General features: G+C 36.9%; 1 protein-coding gene across 1 annotated transcript in view; it reads right to left on the bottom strand.

Annotated features, from left to right (window-relative positions):
- The window catches only part of LOC142107553 (myosin-10-like), a 139,007-nt gene that overhangs the window by 34,860 nt on the left and 89,428 nt on the right, over window positions 1-14,719 (bottom strand). The window contains exons 21-28 of the mRNA XM_075191051.1: window positions 11,125-11,233; window positions 9,014-9,145; window positions 6,430-6,636; window positions 5,980-6,117; window positions 5,695-5,818; window positions 5,037-5,208; window positions 4,709-4,921; window positions 1,843-1,987 (exon numbers count right to left, since the gene is read on the bottom strand). Of these exons, the coding sequence (XP_075047152.1) occupies window positions 1,843-1,987; window positions 4,709-4,921; window positions 5,037-5,208; window positions 5,695-5,818; window positions 5,980-6,117; window positions 6,430-6,636; window positions 9,014-9,145; window positions 11,125-11,233 (1,240 nt within the window). The remainder of the gene's footprint in view (window positions 1-1,842; window positions 1,988-4,708; window positions 4,922-5,036; window positions 5,209-5,694; window positions 5,819-5,979; window positions 6,118-6,429; window positions 6,637-9,013; window positions 9,146-11,124; window positions 11,234-14,719) is intronic.

Below are 14,719 nucleotides of genomic sequence, written 5' to 3'. Positions count from 1 at the left end.
ATTTAACTTATGTGCAAAATAATAAACTAATATGCACCCCTTGCATTGTAATTGTTTTGTCCAGGAGAAAACTATTTTTTTAATAAATCATTTCCGTGGTGTGTAAATAGGAGATTAAACAGTAAGCAAAATTACTAATAAAAAGAAAGCAATAGCAAAGCAAGTATACTGCTGGGCTGTATCACACCAAATATGTCACCTATAATGTTGGTCTTATGCCTTTGGCGACAATTGACTTAAAACAAGAACTGTTCAGACGTGTACAGCTATGGGATAGGGGAGGAGGTAAGGGCAGTAAACTGAAGCTTAGTGCCACATAGATTGATTGACCTGCTTGTAGTTGGCATGCTTTGTATAGGATAGTAGATTGATAAATGGGGGTACAACCAACTTTTTAATTTCTGTATGTTATTCTTTGCTATGTGAGCCCCTTGATCCACTTCAATAGTCGGAATGTGTATTTTGTGGTGATTCGGGGACAGATTGGACATTATAATCTACATTCCCACATTAGTTGCCCTTTAAAGCTCACTTATTTTCCATCCTAGAAATGACAAAATACATGCACAATAAAAGGGTTTATGGAAGATATCACATTTAGGACGTGATGCATAGCCTTGCTTAGACGTGAAAAATGTTCATAGATCCAATACAATTAGAACTTTCTGCTCTTATTTAGGAAAATACTGTAAACATAATTTAATGGGTTTTTATTTTATTATTTCCTTTTTTATTGTTCAGACATACATATATTGAGGGTTTTTTATTTAAAGATTTATAAAAGAAAATACATATATGTATGTTTGTGATAGAATTTTGAGAATCCTTTCTTTTTTTTATTTTATTATTTTGGATATATGTCTTTTGCTTAGTCAACTTGTGGGAATTTCAACAAATGACCATACTCTATGGAAATGTGAAAAACTCTTTCCACAGATCAAAGCACACAGGATAGAAAATGGACTGAAATGATGTCTGATCAGTCTGAGGCAGAATAGGATAGTGTTACCCAGGTGCTTTGAGCATGTCAAATTTGTAGAGGGTATCAGTGCTTGTATGACTGGAATGCAGCTTTCATTTGAATGGTATGCTTAAGAAACACATGTCAAGTTTGTATGGCAAAGACAGAGGCCTGAGCCTTAAAGGAGAGCAAAGCATACAAGAGGAGTAACTCTGCACTTGAGCAAAACCGTGTTGCATTGGAGGGGGAGGTACATTTAAAATGTGGGGACAGATTTATAGTTGGGGTAAGGCACGACTTAATCAACTTTAAATTTCAGTGTAAAAATAAAGCTATCAAGTATTTGTGTGCTACATGAAAAAACAGCCAGTATTTAACTTATGTGCAAAATAATAAACTAATTTGCACCCCTTGCATTGTAACATGGTTTGTCCCGGAGAACATTTACTCCTTTTTTTGCCTTACTTTACTTAATGATTCCACTAACACTAGAAATTAGTCTACATCTAACTAAAACAACATCTGTTCCTGAAACCAAATTTGTGCTATTTGCAGCCTTTATTTTGAAAGGAAAACAAGTGAAAATCACTGAAGCCTCATCTCTACAACTTCTGTACTACTATTGCCTGTGCAAGATTACCTTGAAGATATATTTGTACATTCTCACAACTGCTTACATACAGTGGGCATCCATTTAAACTGGCTACCCACAGTAGTACTCTTGCCTGAAAAGCTTAGTTTAATTTGAAACCCCCTTACAAAGACACATTGAAAAGCTTACTAAACAATGCGGGTTACAAACAAGTAAAAGTTTTACTTATTCAAACATGTTCTTTTTAATAGGATATTTACAAGGAAAATCTTTAAAACTTTGCACATACCCTACGTGATTGCTCAAGCTGTTCCGAGAGATCCTCCAGAGCCTGAGTGTGACGCTGCCTCATATCAATGATTTGAGACTCATGGACTTTTGTCTCTTCTTCAATTGTCTTCTTTAGATCAGTCACTTCAAGCTCACGTTTTGTCCTAAATTAGTGACACAGTTTAGAAATCATATACAGCTGAAACACCTTCCAAGAATATCATATTAGAAGGAACAAACATGCACTTAAGTAGCTGTGTTTATGAAATGGTGTCTTATGTGGCAGCACTCCTGCCTCACAGTGCTGGAGTCATGAGTTCAATTCCCGACCATGGCCTTATCTGTGTGGAGTTTGTATGTTCTCCCCGTGTTTGCGTGGGTTTCCTCCGGGTGCTCCGGTTTCCTCCCACACTCCAAAAACATACTGGTAGGTTAATTGGCTGCTATCAAAATTTACCCTAGTCTGTCTCTGTGTATGTTAGGGAATTTAGAGTGTAAGTTCCAATGGGGCAGGGACTGATGTGAATGAGTTCTCTGTACAGCGCTGCGGAATCAGTGGCGCTATATAAATAAATGGTGATGATGATGATGATCTTATGGGAAGACTACATGAGCTATGGAGTATACACTAGTTTACAATATTTTTGTAGTTTGCAATAAATATTTTTATTTTTTTGCAAATGGTCACAGTGATTATATCTCACTAAAAATAAAAAGTTTGAGTAAATTTTCAGCTGTGTCAACTTTAATCGCTCAGAATTACCTCATTTGGATTCATTTCATTTACTGACTTGTGCATGTCCTCCTGCAGCTTGTACTATATACATTGCTTTACTTAAATTACTTAATTACTATTAATGAAGCTCTATATATCATCTCAACTAATCACAAGTTTGGTTTTATGTAATGCAATAGTAAAACACTAATGTGCCATTAAACTAGGTGTATCAGCAGGTGTGCCCCCACCCAGGGCCGGATTAACCCAATGGGCTTTCTGGGCTACAGCCCAGGGGTCTCGGGCAGCTGGGGGGCCCTAAAAAGGATTTTTATGAGTTCTGTCACTTTTTTTTCTTCTTTTAATTAAGCCGGCTTCTTCATCGGGTCGGGGGTGGCCCTGCCCCCGACTGTCACTCTATGCAACTATTTCCATTAGCTGCCCTGCTGTCACTAGTGCGGGTGTGGTGCGCTTCTTAGTGAGGAGGACTTGTGAGAGTGAGACCATGACATCTCTATGTCATAGTCTCACGAGATCTCCTCACCAAGCAGCGCACCGCTCACTGTGCCAGCACTAGTGACAGCAGGGCAAGAAGAATAAAGGTGTCGTCTGCAGCGAAGAGGGGAGAGAGAGGGACCAGAAGACGTGATTCGTAGGTAGGTGCTCGGGAACGGGGGGTTCTGGTGCATGTACATGTTAATCAACACAAACTTCACATTATCAATTGATATTACTCATAAATGTATTACAGGTTTTTCATTGACTTCCCATTATAAGTTTAGCCAGTTTTATAGATGGTATTAAATTGATTTTCAAATGATTTGCTCTGGTAAAAATATAGCTAGCTTGTCTTGAAAGAATAGGTAAAAGGATGGTGTCAAGATTAAGTAACTTAAATTGTTTGTATAAATACATATTATTCTTCCACGACCCTGATGATATTCAGATTCAAAATTTAATTTTATAGTAGGTTCACTAATATCTGGAATATGGACAGACTGGCTATTTTATTGGATGCTGCCCACCAATTTTATCCACCACTAACTTGATAGCCTTAAGAAAATTGCGACTGTATCCTTTCTCTAAAAAAACAAATGGCTCGTCTATTGTAATTGTCTGAATTAGTACATGTAAGCATTAACAGATTTGAAGTGCATATAAATAAATACTTTATGGTTGTCTATATTAAATCCAATATTAAGATCTGGGAATATTTTCTTTCTGTATAGCTGATGAATTGCCTTTCCATAAATCAAAACATCATTGTTGTATCTACACCATAGGTACATCTAATTAGAGAAGGGATTGATGCCCTAAATTAATTTTTCAAATCTACCAATAAAAGATAGTTCCATATTTAAAATACTTATTCTCTAAAATAAATTGAGAACATAGAATAATAAACAGTATTTGATTATCTAGCACATAGGTGTTGGTAAGGAACCATAGTACAGTTTGTATACACTAATCATGACGTAAAACATTGTAGATGTAAATGGGGGCCTCACAGTACCCCTAGCCCAGGGGCCTACAATGTCTTAATCCGGCCCTGCCCCCACCAAAACGGTTTGGAACCACTGGGTTCTGTAGTATGATTTTTTTTTGTCCTACAGTACATAGTAAAAGAAACAACAATGTAACTGTTCTAGAACAGATTGTATTGCGATTGTAAGCTCATTTGGGCAGGGCCAGCTTTAAGTAGTCTTTCATGCCACTGTATGTTTTTTGTTTGTATCATGATCACTGTACAGCGATACACAATATGTTGGTGCTTTATAAATAAAAGGTAATACTACTAATAAAAATAATAATAATAGAATAGACCTGAAGACTAGTCCACAGTGAATTTGTTGTCTGTACAACGGTTATCCATGGTTAAGAACAGTTGTAGCCAAAAATCTATGTTAAAGAGCTGCAGCAGTATATACATCATGTACACCAAAGCAGATATTAATATTTCCATAACATTTTGATCAACCAATAAATATCTAGGTACTGATTATTTTTACTTGTCACATTGAGGGATACATAAAACTGGAGGTTTAGTCTTTATCTGCCTTGAATTTCTAAAGATGCTTGTTGGTGTTACAGAAATGTTTTGAGAAACACCTATACCATGATACCAGTTGTATTGTATGAATATGTATATGGTAGTACTTTTCTCTCTCACCTAAGTTCTTGCTGGGTAGCTGTAGAATCTAGAGTGTCTTCTAGCTCAGTTTTCAGTGCCTCCAGCTCTTCCCCTAGGTCTCGGCGCTGCTTCTCTGCTTTTGCTCGTGCAGTCTTTTCAGTGTCCAAGTCTTCTTGGAATTCAGCGATCTGAGACTGTAATTCACGAAGTTGTTTCAGCAAACTATTCTTTTGTCCTGCTTCTTCTTCGATTCTGTGTAGATAAAGCGATCAATATATTAAATGTAAAATCCCATCCATGGGAAGCTAAAAATTTAAGACAATATCAATAATACAATTAAAATATATAATTATCCTCTGAAAGTTACCTAGCCAGAGCAGCCTGCAGCTCTTCTTCTTTACGGGCCAATTGTTGTTTTAGTTCTTCAATCTGCTGTTGAAGTTCTAGAATCTGCTCTTGTAAATCATTTGTTTCTCCATCAAGCTTCCTCTTTGACTTTTCCATCTCTTGTCTTCCCTTTTCTTCTTTCTTTAAGCGGTCTGAAATATTCATCAAAATTCGTGCAAATCATTTAAAAAAAAAATTGTTTGCACACAGCTGCTGCAGTTCACTTTACAGGTTAACGCAGTCAATCCGATCTGATTTGATAGACCATGAGCATTCTATTCTAATACATGAATTGGGTTAAATGTACTGAGTCCTTCTGCTGTTTGAACTGCAGCCACTGTCTTCAGATATTTTGTATGGTTGGTCAGGTAACGGTGAGGGCCACATTGGAGGGATATCCATCTATTTGTTATATGACAAAGTGGAAAATGTGGACAACTTCTTTACACAAGGGAGGGGGAAGGGACCAAGGGACTGCACCAACTGCTTTGTAGTGTAGAAGACACAATGCATTATCGAGTTCTCCCTGACTATAAAGTGCTGTGGAGTTATATAAATAAAGGAAAAATAAGATCCATAACACACACAAGCACATACACATGGTCTTTACACAAAAATATTTAGTAATATTTTCCTACCTTCCATGTCTGCGATGATGGCTTCATATTTGTTGCGCAGTTTACTCAGACTCTTTACTTTTTCTTCTTCTTCAGCCATATTAGAAGTAAAATCGGAAATACGATCTTCCATCAACTTCCTCTCCTGTTATAATTGAAATGGTTATGTACTTTACTTAGTATTTTCCATTAACAAAATCTTTTATTGTGTCCAAATGTATATGTGTATGCTGTGTGTCTCATTGATTTAAAAAAAAAAAAAAAATACCACTTAAACCTCTGCCTCTTAATACAAATAGAACACACCTTACTGAGTTTGGCATTTTGGTCTGCTAACAAGAGAATATCCTCTTCCATCTTCTTGAACTTCGATTCTGTAGTTACTTTCTCCAGCTGCAATTTCTGCCGTGCGGCCTCTTCTTCCTCTAGTTGCTCCTCTAAATCCTGAATTACAAAGAACAGCAGAAAACATCCACTCAGCATTATTACTGGGGTAACCAAAGATTTAGGACAAAGATTTTTTAGAAACCTGTGATATCTACAAGGAATTACAGCCACTGTGCAATACATTTTTCTAAATTCATATTTTGCTTTCCTGCCCAGATGTTCCTTCATAGGCTTACAATGGAAAGTATAACATTGGAATCTTGTATCATTTTATTCTATAAATAACTGGCCGGGTTTTTTTTGTGCATACGAACAGACAGGTGAAGGCAATATGTGGAATGCAGAGGGGATGATACTATACCACTTTACCTGCACATGTTGCTGCATCTTCTTCTTCTCATTTTGGACCTGCAGGTTCCTCTCTTCTTCTTCTTCCACTCGAGACTCCAAGTCATGCAATATTTCCTCTAGTTCCTGCTTCTTTGCTGCAAGTCTAGCACGCATCTCCTCCGCCTCTGCAAACAACTCTGTCTCTGCCTGCAATTGTTCTGCCAAAATGCTCTTCTCTTCCATCAACTGGGGAAAAAATAAAAATATATATATATTGTTTATTCCATTTTTAACTGGTAACAATAAAAATAGAAATCTGTATTTATTTAGATTTTCCTAAATGTATGCAATGCAAAACACAGTACACATAAATAAAAAAATAAAACACGCACATACACACATCTCTCTCTCTCTCTCTCTATATATATATATATATATATATATATATATATATATATATATAAAAAGGTCAATGAAAGGTGTGGATTAAGGGTTTGACTTGCATCTATAGTAGTTTCAGAGGTTCTGATTATGAGTAAGAACACGCAGTGCAACACTCTACGCCTTGTTTGGTTATGTTTGTTTTATACATGCTTCTGGTATGTTAGAAGTCATGTCTTTTCCCCTTAATAACACCCCTATCTGCCCTGTCCCCTCCTCATCTCCTCTCCTAGATTATTTGTTTACTTAACATTCTATGTCATTGTCTTGAGGTTGTCAACATGTCTTGTATATGATTCTAGCCTTCTCCATCAATGTCTAAGTTTACATGTTTGATGCTCAGTTACTGATCTCCACATATAGCACGTCGGAAAAGGTCCTGCCCTCATATCCCTTGCTCCCACCTCTCTCTATGTTGTTTTTCACAATGTTGCTTCTCTTTACATTTTTGTAAAATTCTGTAAAAACCTTAAAAAAATTATTTTTTTTAAAAAGTAGGCAGGTTAACATTCTTTTACAAAATATGGAAGTTCAAATCAGTAGATATTTAAATACTAAGGACCATCTTAGAGGGCTGCGATTGAAAATGTCTAAGTCTGCCTCATTGAAGAGTCTATATCAACAATCAACAAAGCATACTTTTTAACCAGATACTAACTGAGTACATGAATGTTGACGTTGTCAACATTTATGTACTTAAACCAGTTTCTCTGTCAGAGAGAGGTCATGGAGTCTACTCCTATGTTTTTGTTGCACCAAAGAAATATATAGATTCACAATCTAAGATATCTAAATCAGTATCTAAAAAGGAAAACATTCAAGATGTAAACCATAGGACCAGTAATAAACATTCTTGAGAAAGACTTTTTCGGCTAGAGTTAAGACACATACATTAACATTCTCAGGAAGCAGGTAGTTGTTCTTGCTGAAGCACTCAATCAAGAAGTTACTTATATTGTTCCCTACCTCGACGTTTGACTAATTGACTAACTCTTTGAACAGGTCACTCAAATGCCACCTAGACAGAATAGTTGCCTTTTTACAAAAGCATGGAATGATGGTCAACTCGGATATCTCCTTCTAAGCAGTTTACAATTTCTATGTTTGACTGAGTCTGAGATATGGTGGAAATAAAGCATTGCCACCAGTTGGATGAATGTCACAAAATCATGATTTGGGCAGATCTTTCCCACATTTCAGCAATACATTTTGTCAGCGCAGACAATGTGAAGGAGTTGAGCAGAAAGTCCTCATCTTCAGGGAGCAGAAATTAAAAAGGTAGTATTATTTTACCAATTAGGCCACGAATGGGGTCTGATTCACTTGATAAAATACGGTACTTTTCAAAGCCATCAAGATCTAAGACAAAACATCCTTGCAGCTACTGAACTTTATGTGGAGTTAATGAAATTAATGGAACAGCTAATCGAACCTCTTGAGGAACCAACTCTGAAGGTGTTTCTGCTTGTTGCGATCACATCACCAAATACAGTAAATTAAATCCAGCATCTGAACTACAAGGGACTATATTATATCAAAATATTTCTGTTGATCATAGAACTGTTCCTACTTTCCTTCCTAAAATCGGCTTGGATGATAATATAAACCAAGAGCTAAAGCTTCCACCCTCTTTTCTTGAACCATAGAATTAACTTCAGAAAAAGCTGTACACATTAAATGCTTAAGTGTCGCTTAATCCCATTTGCAACACAGCAAAATATCCTTTCTCTCATACTTTCACCCAGCAGAATAGGCTGTTTGGACACCTTATCCTTGCAAGAAGAAGCCTTCAGATCTGAAGTTCTTCAGAGAGCCACTAATGACTGGCTTCTTTTTCCTCCTTAACCCCCTAATTCACAACATGCATTATTTTAAAGTCATAATTATTCATAATAGTTAAAATATCATTAGGATATGATGATGACAATGTGTAAAAAAAAAATCAAGCTATAACCCAGTACATATTTTTAGCATTACCCAACTTAAATCAGTTTTCCTTACTGGTAGTATAGTATTTACATTAGTAATCACTGATATATAGTATTTACAGTGGTGCATCACTACAGATCAAATGTCTATAAACACAGCCACTGTGAAGCGGGAACATGCAAATGTGTCGTCCTAAAAGGAGAAAAATGGTAAATAGTGGTAATCTGTGTCCACATTGCTTTTATGTCCTTACCTGCTGATATTTATTTCCCATCTCTTTCAGGTCCATCTCTGCCTTTACCTGGTTATCTTTTACCTTCTGCAATTCTACCACCTTTGCCTGCATTACTTCATCCTGCCGAGTGACTTGCAGCAACGGCTTCACCTGCAGGAAGAATCATTTAAGAGTTTAAAGACACAATTTATTGAAGAGTTTTATTTAAAAAGTATTTACAAATGAATTGTTAAATGTTTTAGAAAGACGATTATAAGAAAGGGAAAATAAAGAATATTTAGACCACCGGGTCATTGGGATTTAGTGCAAGTTAGACAAGGAAGCAAATGTCTGATTGTTTGCTAAATTTTTCTTGCACACTTGCACTTTGTTAGTACATAACCCCCATTGTATGCTGCCCAGAATAACTAGAAATGTCACATGCAAGGCTTAGATTAAATAGTGTATCATAATGCAATGATTGCAGTAGTAATGCACTAAAGGGTATTGCAGCTTAATGTATGGTTTGAGGACAAAACTATACAATGTTGTCATTGATGCATCTGTTTTGTAGATAATATTAGAGATATGACATTCTCCAAAATGCCATATGTTACACATTTAATTTTCTTGCATAAACAAAATTAAAGTCATGTTGGCTATAATTACAGATCATTTTAACTCTGTAAGCACCTTAGAGAGAAGATAGATCCAGAGATGGAAAAGAGACCTGAGGGTAAATTTATCAAGCTACGAGTTTCCGACGGGTTTGAAAAGTGGACATGTTGCCTATAGCAACCAAGCAGATTCTAGCTATCATTTTGTAGAATGTACTAAATAAATGATAACTAGAATCTGATCGGTTGCTACAGGCAACAGCTCCACTTTTCAAACCTGCCAGAAACTCGCAGCTTGATAAATTTAACCCCTGAACTTATATGCTTTGAAAATAGGTGGGTGTCCTAGGGGAAAAGCCTATAACATTCCTCCAGACTGGGAGGAACAGTAGTTGAAGTGGAAATTTAGAAGTGGCGGTATGGAAATATAAGTGAATGGAATTTGACCGTTTTACAATTAATGCAGCAGGACAAGTGGCGGTATGGCACACCACTGTATTCTGGCCCACTGGGGAGGACAGTAATAAGCGGGGCCTACTGCAATGTGGATAATTCTCTTAAACAATTATGGTGTTATTTCCATAATTACCTGTGCCTGAAAACCAAGGCTTTAAAAATTTCCAGTGTTTCTATTAAAATTGGTTAATGTTGCTCTTGTGAGCATACTACAAGCACAAAGCAAATGCAGGGGGATTACATGTTTTTGGAATGTCCCCTATAGAAAAGAAAATAAATAGATTGTAAAATATATGAAAATAAAAGAAAGTTCTGTATCAAATGCCCCTGCAATGGTTCCTCTGTTCAATTATTTACACTCTTAGGGGTATATTTACTAAACTGCGGGTTAGAAAAAGTGGAGATGTTGCCTATAGCAACCATCAGATTCTAGCTGTCATTTTGTAGAGTGCACTAAATAAATGACAGCTAGAATCTGATTGGTTGCTATAGGCAACATCTCCACTTTTTCAAACCGGCAGTTTAGTAAATCTAGCCCTTAGTTTCTATATCTTGGTTTTCATGAACTCACACTTCCTGCATTTTGTCTAGTTTGTTTTTATAACCCGTAGGAGTCACTGTTGCTATTGCTGTTCATTAAACTCCCTTCGCAAATTCATACTAAAAATATAATGCATTATCCAACTAAAATGTTTTACTCTAAAATCATATCAACTATATATGTGCAGGTCAAATTTGGTTTAAAATCTGCTACAGTTGTTTATGGCATGAAAATCTATAAATTGTATAGTGTACATCAAAATGGTGGTAGTCCAATGTCTGGGACCATGCTATTTGGGAAATACCCCTCCCCCCCCCAGCTCACACCTCTGTATGGGTAATTCTCCTGTTGAGGGTCAGTAGAACAATGACCGGTAAACAACAGCCAGGGTGGGGTGTTACTGACAAATGGATTTTGTCCCAGACATTGGACCATTCCAGTTCTGCTAGTTTTGGGGAAAACATCTCAATAGATAGCTGCAGGGATCAAATGACAAGAGTAAGATACATAAAAGACAGAGGGTGAAAATTCTGAACCTTGGTAAACAGTCGCCACCACTGCCAGTGTCTCAGCTTCAGGTAGGCAGCACAGTTTCGTTGCACCACCTTCAACGCACTCATTTGTTGCTGCCTCCTTGTAAAAGCTCTGAAAAAGAAGATTGTGGACGTTTAATACAACTTACATTATCTTTACCAGGAGGGTTGATTAAAAACAATAGAATATCAAAAGCAGAACGAAACTTAGGGTACACACATGTTGTAAGCTATGCATGGCTACATGCCAATCGCATCATAATAATTGTTATTGGCATTATGGATCCCTGTGTTATAAAGCATTATGCATACACACTGATTTTTCCCCATATGAATGCTTGTAATTTTTCTTTTCCTTAGAATTCCATGTGAGAAAAAAACTGTGAATATCTAGATATAATAAACATGGATCTCTTACTACAATGAATTGTTTGAATTTTGTAAAAAAACTATACTTCAAAATCAAAACAAATTCAATAGATTAGAAAATTAAACTGGCAGTTTCTTCACTGTTAAGTCATATTGGTGTTATTCTAACTTTGCATAATGAAAAAATAAAAGTCTTACAGACTTACTGATGCACACACAGGTACCTTCACATAAGACATCTACAATGGCTGCTGCCTTCATTCACTGAAGGTAAGCAACACAGATCATATAAACTTTGTACAAAATTTAAAGGGGGTTCCTACCTTCATAAAAAATTAAATTTACACAAGACCTAAAGTCAACTAACAGATGAGTTAAAGTGAACAAGCATGCAAAATAAAAAACAAACACTCGGAAAAATGCATATTTTAAACATGTTTAAGAACTACATGGAAAAGCATAGTCTGAAATAACAAAACACACTCTGAATACCAAATAGAGATAATTTGCTAACACTATTTCCAGTTTACTGTAGGACACCACAGCCACCCAACAAACCACCACCACTGGACATGATCATTGCAGTGCACAGGTTAAGAAATGATACTGGAAACTGCATCTATTGAGCATAGATGTAGGACCGAGCAATAAATCAAATTTAAAAACCAGGCACATCCAGGGACAGATCTTCAAATTCGAAAACAGTATGTAGAAAGTTAGTTCTGATAGTATCAGAGAAAGTTGGCAAATATGTAGCGGTGCCAGGGCCGTACAGGGGTAAGTGACGTGGACTGTCTAGAGGGCCGGCGGTGACTTGTGTGCTCCGCCCCCACTTGAACTTAACTTTTATATATGGTTTAATTTTCAGCAATGTGGCTGCTCCCAGTCCCTGATAGGTGAGTGCGGTGACCTCATCACCGTGCAGTGCGCTCCCAATCCATCAGTGTCTGGGAGCCGCTAGAACATGTCAAGAATCAGGAACTAAAGAAATGACAAGGTAAGGCTTTTTCTGAGAGATTTTGTTCTAATTTTGTTCTATTGCAGCAGACTGTGCATGTTGAAGGACTAACTAATGTTGTCTCCACTTCAATTGACAGGGGCTCAAGACACTGGGGGAAACCTAAGTGCCAATCCATAAATTGTGAGTCACACATTGTCTCTGGATCCTGCCTTCGGCTTCCATGACTAAGAACTTCTCTCAAATCACCCCCATCATTCTCTTCAAGCTTGGGTATGTCTGCAACCAGTATGAAGTTACATGGTCTCAATAGTTATATTGACTCTCTATGGTATATGAGGCTATATGGGGTATATTGACTATATACAGTACTAGTATATGAGGCTCTATGAATGTATTTTGTCTAAATAGGGCATATTGTCTAGCTTTAGGCTTGTGGGGCTATATGTAGTATACTGTTTAAAAATGCATAATAAAGTACTTATTAATAAAAGAGAAAGGGATGTGAATGATTAAAAAATGCGTAATAACATATTTATTAATAAAAAATATATAGATTAAAAACAACACCTAATTAGTAAAACTGATTCTTATTACAGACAGAAGAGGTCCACTAAACCTGTCCTGTTTGGAGTATATGATGGGAAACAGACATTTTATTCCCTACATATCTGTGAAAACAGAGACACGTAATGGTGATGAGACATTATTATATGCTAGAGGAGCACATAGAGATTTTCAACATCAGGCTATATAATGATATACACAATGAAATACATGTATATATTGATTAATATCCATTTATTATCATCCAGGCACAAGGGTAACCTTCAACTTTACTAATTAGTTGTTGTTTTTAATTTATATTTTTTTATTAACAAATACTTTTTATGCATTGTTGAGCCACTTTCTTTGAATTCTGTCTGGTTTTATACTTACTAGTATAAGATCTTTTGGAACAACTAATATAGTAATTTTACCTATCACCCCACATTTATATGACCACCACTTTTTTTACTGGTGATCATGTGATACTGTGGGTAAACAGGGAGGTTTGTGTATAAATGCAGAAGCTTTTACAATGGCTAACAACATAGTGCATAAGAAGCAGCAGCCTCCTGTCATATCACTGTGTGTACAAAGCGTTTTGATCCATGCTGGAGAAATCCTAAGGAGAATACTGCAGGCCAGTGAAATCAAGACAATCAACAATCGCTGCCCCTGGTCACATACTATAAAGTGAAGAGTGCATTATTGTTGTGTGAACCTATTGTCAGGAACGGTGTAATAGTATGTGGTCCCCTGAGGGGTCATGTGGGGAGGACTGATGGGATGTAAAGTACTTGTGGGAGTCTGCAGACATGTGTGGCTATTTTGGAGCATGAGGGAAGTCGGAATGACATGTGGTGTAATTTTGGAGCAGGTGGAGGGGTGTGTGGGGTCTTTTAAGATGAGCGATGTGGGTGTGTCAATGTATTTTTCGGATCTGCGGGGGGGGAGCCTGTTGTCTCATTTGGACTAGACTCCACTATTTCTGGTGGCAGCCCTGAGAGGTGGAAAAATGCCTGACTACAGTGCCTTATTAACCACAGACAGCATTATAACCACAACAGATAAAAAATAACCCCTAGGGGGAAAATAGACAATCCCAATAGGAGTAATAATAGGAAAGCTGTCAACACACAAGAAAGAAATGTTCACAGAGGTCACTAATGCAATACACTACAATAGAACATAGCAAACTTCTGACGGATTTATAAAATCGTAAAAGATAACTTCATTCAAAACTAAAAATGTTAACAAATACATGTTAATAAATGTTAACAAAGTTGAAAGAATCGGTGAACGGCACATGCAATACAAGAATACTTTTGTTTTTTATTAAAATAACTACTTTAACTCCATCCAAAACTACATTTATTGTGTCTTTAAAGAGGAACCTGCCCAGTTTAAGGATTACCCCTGCAGTGTAGCACATAAGTTGGAGAGCTTCCCCTGAAACACTCACCATTACCTGAATCCAGCTGCCAGGTATGTGTCTTTTGCTGCTAGGGAAATTCAGTTGCCTTGAACATTCAAGCAGGATATGTGCAATGAACATGGCACTGACTGTATGGCCACAGCTTCTGTCTAATAAGGTACCGCATTCACTTTACACTTCCATTCCCTAGTAGTTTCATCGCCTGTACAGTACAACCTCTAGCAGAAAAAGGTCTCTGTTTTTCCTGTCAATTGGTACTGTCCAGTTGATGGTAACAAGGTATAGTGAGG

Source organism: Mixophyes fleayi, chromosome 11, assembly GCF_038048845.1.
Source record: "Mixophyes fleayi isolate aMixFle1 chromosome 11, aMixFle1.hap1, whole genome shotgun sequence".
NCBI classification, from domain to species: domain Eukaryota; kingdom Metazoa; phylum Chordata; class Amphibia; order Anura; family Limnodynastidae; genus Mixophyes; species Mixophyes fleayi.
Note: the sequence above shows the minus strand (reverse complement) of the source record. Positions and strands in the feature narration are given on the sequence as shown.